Below are 9,752 nucleotides of genomic sequence, written 5' to 3'. Positions count from 1 at the left end.
TATATATATATATATATATATATATATATATATATATATATATACACACGAAATTTTGAATTTAGTTCACAGACCCCCAGTACTACCTTTGTGGACCAATGGTGGTCTGCAGGCCCCAGGTTGGGAACTACTGCATTAGAGAATTTCTCGTTTCTTTCAAAATTAATGTAAATATCATGCATTTCAGGACTGGCTCACCAATGAAATCCCATGCCATATTGTCTTGTAGAAGTTAAGAGTTAAAGATGATATATTCATAAATTGGAGTGAAAACTTTGCCATACACAATTCAATCCCGCTCCTACTTCTTCAAGTGGCTTATATTTTTAAGTTACCCTTGCTTGATGTATCAAACAATATGCAAACGAAAACATTTTCTTGAGGAATTTCTCCAATATTCCAAACAAATTAGAGAGAGTGGTGTTTAAATTGTAGTATAGCACTCACTATCCGGAACTATTTTGCAGTTAGATCTATGTAGCTGAACCATGAAATAAATTTTCTAGGTCTGGAGCCATGTTTAGTAACTGAGATTAAAAGGATGTGTTTGATAAAATAATTCATATAATTTTGTCAAAATACACCAATGTCTGTTCCATGCACTTTCCCCAAGTATTTTTTTTAAACTAAATTTTTTTTTTAGTGTTCTGTATCTAGTGGTTTATGCAAACAGTCACTGAACTGTAAAATAAGAATGAGGGATTTTTACATATATTCAAATTGAAATTGGAAGTTGTTTGCTTAGAATTTGTTTCGTAATTTTTTATTACATTAGTCTTTGTTGTGACCAGTATTATATCTATATTAAGGAAGTTTATGAAATTGCCTGCTATTTTTCTATTTTGATAGTCAATGCAGTTTAATATCATTCCATTTAAGTGCAATGTACTTTTGATATAATGAGCTTCAGATGATGATAATAGTCGTAGTATATATGTATTTGTTACATCTTTTTTATTTGATATTTTTATTTTCTATCTGTGTGTTTGATCGCAAGGTAACTTTATTCAGTCTTTTAGTATTAGATATTTATTTCAAAAAAATATTTTAATAACATTGTGAATTAATAGTATATACTATTTTTATATACATTTTTTTTCAGAAATGATCATTTAATTCCAAAGAGAATTTTAAATTATTTTATTTAAACTATGTGATTAAAAAATTTTTTTTACTGTTAGCAACCCTATTATGTTTGTTTTCAGCTACACAATAATTCTTTTTTTTAAATAGCCATATTTTCTGAAAAGATTGTCATTAATGAACTGGTTTTAAAATAAATATCTTTGTGATTGTGATAAAAATATTGGGAAAAAAATGCAAAATTAAGTTTTTAAAAAATGTAAGCTGTAACATTAGTCGTAAAAATAGTCAAAATAGTTTTTTTTTAAATAACAGTTTCTGCTTTAGACACAAGGCCAGCAATTTTGAGGGGAGGGGAATTAAATGATTATATTGGCTCTAATACTTGATATGTATTCTATTTTATTGACTCCAAAAGTACAAAAGGCAAAATTGACCTTGGAGGAATTTGAAATCAGAATGTAAAGAACTGAATGTTTGATGCTATAATGATTCTGCAGGAAATCTTATATCCTTCTTTAGTTATTCATTGTAGAATATAGACTTAAAACAAACATATATTACTAAACATCAGCCTTCTCATACACATGTGTTCTTTACTAAAAGCATATGCCCATGTGGTACCATATCAAGCTTTTAAGACTGAATCCCACCCCACCCCACCAAAAAAAAAAAAAAGAAACATCTAGGTTGTACATGTAACAAGTACATGACTCAGATATTCTTTCTCTCTCTCTCTGCTCTACAGAAGAAACTATCTGGAAATTCCTTACCTGTACTCAGACCAATGAGACCAATGCTTTTAACTAGATTTTTTTTTTTTCTTGATATTTTTGGGAGATACAAAAGCTGTGGAAAAATTGTGTTTGTACTTTTGTAATATGGTTAGTGAATATTGGTTTCTAAAAGAATACTGAAGGAGACTAATGTATCTGACACTGAGGTGCCAAAATATGAACTGCACTAAGCAATTAGGGAATATCAGACTATTTTGAATGTCAAAAACAGAGACTGAATATCTTAATTACCAGACTTTGAATACTATTTTCTCAACATGGGATGATATATTTATAATAGGATGATGTTTTTCAACAGCCAAGATTGCCAAACTTAGCAGTTGCTGTTTCATTATTATATTTTTCTTTTTTTTTTTCTAAGAATGAGTGAGAATGTGTGAATGCTTTATAACCTGGCCACATGACTCACATTGAAAGTGAAATATATGACTAGAAATGCTACATTCGACATAAAGGGATGCAACTCAGTTCTTAAATAACAAGGTATTTTTTGATATGCAAATTAGCACCTTTGGATGAGTGTGCACGCACAACAGGCTTCCACAGACTTTCTAACTAGCAAATTTCACTCACAAAGCATTGGTTAACTCGAGTTATGGCAAGAGAAAAATTTATGTGTCTTCGTATCTAAATGTCCTATTTACACATTTGAAGGCAAGTTAAACTGTGAAGTTCATTCTTCGGTAAAACTATTAGTTATGAAGGAGGGTTGTAGACATAAGGAGTATGAAAATGAAATGTTTTGAAGAAGAATTGAACCTGTGTCATAGAATGGACTTGTAAAGCTCTTACATTGCTGGCACATATGCAAATTCCACTTTACTGATGTTACTATAAACACCTGAGTCAAATTGTCCTTCTAGCTGACAATAGAAATTGAATGCAGCTGTAAAAATATTGTGTTAATTCTCTCATGCAGCTTACTGAAGTGAGAAACACTAGTTGGATGTTTCGATGCATTCACCAATTAATCCAGTAATGAACATTCTGATGATGCTAGTATTAGATATATGAAAGAATGTTTCCAGCGTCTAAAATCAGATATGAAAGTAATGATGAATACATTATAATTATTTGCATAATAACTACATTTTATGTAATAATAAAAATGTGTTTCTTTGAGCATGTGAGGCTTGCACCTTTATGGATTTGGAACTATAAAATGTGATACATTTTCAAGATGTGTTTAGAGAAAATTAAATAGTGATGCATTTTATGTATTCACCTATTCGTTCATTTTTCCATGCTAGCAAGGGTTAAGCATTATTTTGCAGCCAGATGTCTTTCCTGTCACTAACTGTTGCCATTTTTGAAGTGAGGAAGTTTTTATTCCACTTGTCTTCAAAAGTTTAGAGCAATGAAGTGAATGTCAGCAGCATGTCACCGTTTTTGCTTCATAGGTTTCATGCAAAGACAATGTAAACAGTTACACAACACACATGCACACAAATTAGGCTTCTATACTGTTTCTGTCAAATTCTACTAATTCCACAACCAAAACATTGGTCAACTTGGGGCTGTAGTAGAAGACACTTGTTCAAGGTGCCATGCCACGAGATAGAAGTCAAAACCACATGGAAATGTAGTTAATTCCATATTCACAGTTATACCTGCATCTATGTTTATTAACATTGATTGCCAGAATCACTGGAGTGTGAGACAAAATGCCTCAATAGTATTTCTTCCAAATATTGACATTCTGAGTTCAAATCCTGCAAAAGTCACATTTCTTTCGGAGTCGATAAAGAAAGTGCTGGGGTTGATAATATTGACTAACTTTCTCCCCAAAATTTCAGACCGTGTGCCTATGCTAGGAACAATTATAAATATCATTTAAAATAAATCATTTTTCATTAAAAAATATTGTCTCAAATTTTTTTTTTCTTTCCAACTTAATGGCACTTTTTTCCTATAGGTGTTGTGAATTTCATTATTTTAATGTTACTAATGCAAAATTATTTACAGTAATTAAACATTATTTTCTACCTTTGGCTGATTAAGTTTTTTAATTATTATGCTGAAAATGTTTTGTCCATAGATTAAATATTTATCAAGGTTGTATTTGCTGATGTATATTTTATTTTATAAAAGAAGTAAATTTTTAAAAATGTGCTGGCAGGATGGAGGAAATTGGATTTTTTTGTTTTGACTAGAATTTAATTGTTGATCAAAGTTGAATATATTGATGAATATTGAAAAATGAAAAGAAGAATAGACCTAAGAGGAAGTTAATATCATGGGGAAATACTTTTTTTAATGATTCATCAGGATGTAGCTAGATTGCAAAAATATATGTAGTTTTTAGTCATTTGATAAGAATAGAAACTGCACTAAGAATAGTGATACTTGGACCAAGAATAAAATTATAAGTAGCTTATGAGTTTGTGTATTTTGGTCAATCATGCTTCAGACCTTCAATGTAAATGATACTTAATCCAGAACAGAGAATTTGGCACAGTTAAAAGTATTGTATTCAAATGATTTCAATATGCTGTGAGTACCCATTTTGTGGGTCATTTCCAGATTCACAAAAATCACCTAATGTGACTCTTTGGTCTTGATAGAAACTCAACATTAGGAGTCGATAAATTAAGTACCAGTTACGCACTGGGGTCGATGTAATCGACTTAATCCCTTTGTTTGTCCTTGTTTGTCCCCTCTATGTTTAGCCCCTTGTGGACAATAAAGAAATAAGAAACTCGGCATTAGTAGTTTTCAGCCCTGTTGTCACAACTTTAAAGGTTCAATAAACCATGTGATGATGGATACTAAATATTATAGTCTCTTTCATTAGTATACAAAGGCTATGTTTTGTTTGTTTCTATAAACTCTTCTAACTAGATGAAGACTTTGGAGATGATATTGAGTTTGAATTGTTTCAGTTGAGTAGTTGAAAAGAAAACAAATATTAGGAAAAATGACTGAAGTGAAATGTTTAGTTTGAAGTCAAGAAATTATGTCACTATAGTTTATATGGAGCACATTAAGATGACAGAGAATTGCAAGAGTAGAGAAGGTTGTTTTCTGCTCTTTTAGTAAAAAGAGTATAGTGAGAATGGGAGTTTATCAACCCTATGGTGAGTCAAGGTTAAAGTAATATAATGTAGTTATTTGCTTATTTACTGAAAGAAGGAATCGCATTAAGTTTTAATATATGCATTGTTCTATCTTACATAAAATATATTGTGTTATGAAATGTGAAGTGATTAAATATTTTTTTTTTCTTCTAGCCAGTGTGATTACTGATTATAATATATCATGTTTAATTATTACCCTTGGGTTGGAATTTTATTTTATGTTCACAAATTATGATCTTGTTTTTATGTACATATTTAATTTTCCCCTTGTCAAAGTAGAAGTATTCAACTGAAAACTTCAATAAACTTTCGACACAATCTTGGCAGCAAAACATCTTTCCTAATCTTGAAGTTCAAAGAACTGTTTAGAAAATTGCATCAAATTACAGTTGTAAAACCACTGTTAGTAAATTTTCTTCTCTATAACATATTCAAATTAGCAGTGTACATTTTATCAATAATTATAGGTATTAAAACTGGTTGCTTTTGATCTAATTAATTTTTAGCTTTTTTTTTTTTTTTTTTTGTAAATAATTCATGTATTATTTTCATGGCTCTAATTATCTATTTGGCAATTATTAATTACATGTAACTTTTGTCTTCTAAAACATGGTTAAAGTTATGAACTATTATCATCATTAATATTTTTACAACTGCTTTCTCCATGCTAGCATGGGTTGGCTGAAATATCTTGAAGTAGCATAATGTAATCAGGAGCTCTCCCTGACTATGACCCTTAATTGTTTTTCAAGTCAGGTACTTAGCACATCAAACTGCAGCTGGGCATTCTATGGAAGACTGAAACATAAAATTGATGCTAAATTGTCAGCAGGCAGAGACACAGTCACAATAGTTTTCCACATAGTTTTCATTTACCAAAATTTATTCATGAGGCATCAGTCACCCCAGGATATCATGCAGTAGAGCAGAAACTGAAACCCTGTGGTTAAAGAGCAAGCTTCTTAATCACATAGTTATGCCCATGCCCATCACTGCTGGAAATAAGATCTGAAGTAATAGGAAGAAAGACCCATTTAAAATGTGTAATATTTATTTCAATTTGTAAAACATACTTTTAAGAGAGCACTCGTATTTTTATAATCTTAACACAACTGAAGCTATAAGCAAGTCTTTCCAATGTTAGAATACAGAATTACTCATTATTTCATTTCTGATAATTTTATCATGATGAAATAGCACAGCTCATTTACAAATCAGTTTATATAGTTAAGTTTATTAGGAAAGTGGAAATAACTATTTGAATCAGTGTGCAAATCTAAATTGTCTTATTTTTCTGTTCAAAGGCAGTTTTCAGTTTTCTCCAACACACCCAGTGAACTGCATTATTTATGGAGCTAACCTTATTGAGCAAATTAAAATGAAGCTTGTAATAACCATGCATTCACAAAATCTAATGTAACCATTTAGTAGTGTCTATACAACTTTTGTAAATCACATGTTTTAGATATTGTTTTAGAAGAGCCATAGCTTTTTGAATTATAAAGATTTTCAGCATACATTCCATTAAAATTTTTGTGTAGGGAAACCAGAACAAAATTTGATATAAATAATTTTGTTTGTATTTAAGAATGCTAACATATAAGTAAACTTGAGACCATTTGTAAGAAGAGACATAATCATACAACTCTAAATTCATAGTAAATCATGAGAATATTAATTATAATAATGAATTTATGACATTTTACTAACTTAATGGTTCAAGCCAGTGAGTCAGGCTGCTGTTATGTTTTGGTAAAATAACACTTTTATTTCTTAAAGTATAAAACGACAATGATGAGGATACCCCATTATTATTACTTCACAGATCCTGATATAATTATGGTTATAATAATTCTTATTGTATGGATACTTTTTGTTTGTTCGTTTAACATCTGTTTTTCCATGCTAGCAAGGGTTAGACAGGTTACAACCAGATAATCTCATAACTCATATCTATTTTTCAAATAAGGAAATCTTAACCTTAGAGGAATTTGCAAGTGCAGAACTAGGAAATGATTTTACAGTTCTATATTTAAGAGATGAGGAATTATGTACATTATTTACAATTGACGGATATTTGTCCTCATCTTGTTTGTTGTTAACACGTTTCAGCTGATATGCCCTCCAGCTTTCATCAGGTGTCTTGGGGAAATTTCGAACCTGGGTTCTCATTCCTAAGGTATTTTTCAATGTTGTTGTTTGTGTAGATTGGAGCCTGGTGTAGCCATCTGGTTCACCAGTCCTCAGTCAAATCGTCCAACCCATGCTAGCATGGAAAGCGGACATTAAGCGATGATGATGATGATGATGATGATGATGATGATGATGATGATGATGATGATGATTCAAGTCACTGCCTGGAATTGAACTCAGAATCTTGGGGATAGTATCCTGTGCTCTTAACCACTATGCCATATGTCCATGGGCATATGGCATAGTGGTTAAGAGCACAGGATACTAACCCCAAGATTCCGAGTTCGATTCCAGGCAGTGACCTGAATAATAATAATAATAATAATAATAACAACAACAACAATATCGAAAAATACCTTAGGAATGGGAACCCAGGTTTGAAATTTCTCCAAGACATCTGATGAAGGCTGGAGGGTATATCAGCCGAAACATTATGTTAACAACAAACAAGATGAGGACAAATATCCGTCAATTGTAAATAATGTAGCTAATGTCGCCTGTTACAACCCAGCTATAACCAGTGACACTACCACTTGCAGCTCAGCTGTAAGCTGTGAGGGTCACTATCTACAGAGTAGATCACTGCAGATTGCAAACTCACCTATATATATATATATACACACACACACACACATACACTCACAAAAAGTTTCTTTCAGTTTCTGTCTACCAAATTTCCTCACAAGGGCTACTGTGGAAGACACTTGGCCCAAGGTGCTGTGCTCTGTAATTAGAATGAACCTGAATCCATGTGGTTAAGAAGTGAACTCAGCTAACTGCATGTGCCTTTAGGATAATAATTGTTATGTTCAGCTGTTGTAAATTCAGATCATAAATAAGCTAAACTCTACTTCTAAAGACCATTCTTGGATATTTTCCTTTCATAATTCCTTTTATTTTTAAACTGAACTTTTTTAAATTCTGCCCCTACCTCTCTCTCACTCCCTATCTCTCCCTCTCTCTCTCCCTATCTCTCCCCCTCTCTCTCTCTCTCCCTATCTCCCTCCTCTCTCTCTCTCTCTCTCATTTCCAGCAATTATTTTTCAAATAAACATCTTATTAAATTAGGCCATTAATCAATTATATAATAAAATATGTTAACAGATTTTAAATTACCAACAACAGCTAAAACAATTTCGTTGCAGAATTTATGTATCATATAATCTATCCACAGAATGAGCAACAAAATATTTCATTTTATTTATTTGTTTTTTGTGCATTTACTGCTCATCTTGTACATATATTATTCAACAGGATACTCGTTAATCATTTTGAAAAATGGTGTTTTTGTAAACTGAGAACAGCATTTTATTCAGTTTTTATATTTAAAAAAATCTACATAATCTAGCTTGTCAGTCTGAATAAAACATAATTCATATTTGTTAAATAATTATTTTTCAAAGTTTGCATTAAAAAAAAGGCCTGCAAAGGATATAGAATAACTTAAAAACCTGCCAAAAACTTTCTATGGTAAAATGGTATCATTAATGGTTGATTGTTCAAAGAATTTAGGCAAACAAATCAAACTCTACAAATAATATTCTTTATAAAATAAGTTGATGTATTTATTGAAAAATACCAAAAAAGAAATTCTTTAATATTTCAAAATTGGAGTTTAAAAATGTAACTTTGTTTTCAGATGCACTAGATGTATTGCATTTTATTGTATAATTATTTTGTAAAATATCCGCCTGAAATCCATTATATTTTCTCATCTGTTTTCAGTAGGAAAAATGTTCTATATATATTATTTTCTAACTTTATTTAGGCTCCAGAGGGAGAAAACCAACCTAGTACTGAAGTAGATTTGTTTGTGTCCACTGAAAAAATCATGGTTCTCAATACAGATCTCCAGGTAATATTATAATTATTGTCATTCTTGAAGTATGGAACATTTTCTTTGACATCCTGTTTTCATTTGGGAGATATAGTGCACTCAACACTGGCCAATCTACCTTTGCTATCAATTCTTACTTATGACAATGTTAAATGTAGCAGGCTTTGCAAAATTTAACATTGCATCTAGCTAAGTCCTCATTAACTTGAGAAATATGTGTCTTTTTGATCTTTTGAAAGCATATCCAATCCAAAACAATCTTTCTTTATTATGTAAAATGCTATCCACTGAGAAAGTCTGCACTCTTGCTATTACCTGCTTGTTGTTGTTATTATTATTATTATTATTACCCTGCATGCATAAGCGAAAGCAGGGCATTGTAATCACTCATCTTTGTGTGTTTGCAAAATTACTGGAAAACGGCTCAACGGATTTTCACCACATTTAGCAGAAATACTCATTGGGTGAGTGGCTCAAAATGATGAACATTTGGTTTGGTTATCTTTAAAAAAAATGTTTTAAATCGAACTTACAAATTTCCCGTTAGGCAACTGATCATATTATTTTGTTCACTTTCTTTTTCATATGAATCAACTCTCGTCTGTGTGTGTGTGTTTCAACCATGGTGTACCTATGCATGTAGACACACATGGGTACATACATACATATGCGACTCTGTGTGTGTGTGTGTACAGTGATGGATTCGAGGTTTTCATTTATTTATGAGTTGATTTCTTAATTTCACCAGAGTATAAATACTTGTAA

At 31.2% G+C, this 9,752-nt stretch overlaps 1 protein-coding gene across 1 annotated transcript in view; it reads left to right on the top strand.

Moving 5' to 3' along the window:
* The window catches only part of LOC106880734 (uncharacterized), a 212,624-nt gene that overhangs the window by 141,862 nt on the left and 61,010 nt on the right, over positions 1-9,752 (top strand). Inside the window, exon 12 of the mRNA XM_052968657.1 lies at positions 8,919-9,005. Within this exon, the coding sequence (XP_052824617.1) occupies positions 8,919-9,005 (87 nt within the window). The remainder of the gene's footprint in view (positions 1-8,918; positions 9,006-9,752) is intronic.

This window comes from Octopus bimaculoides, chromosome 6 (assembly GCF_001194135.2).
Source record: "Octopus bimaculoides isolate UCB-OBI-ISO-001 chromosome 6, ASM119413v2, whole genome shotgun sequence".
In the NCBI taxonomy this organism is placed as follows: domain Eukaryota; kingdom Metazoa; phylum Mollusca; class Cephalopoda; order Octopoda; family Octopodidae; genus Octopus; species Octopus bimaculoides.
Note: the sequence above shows the minus strand (reverse complement) of the source record. Positions and strands in the feature narration are given on the sequence as shown.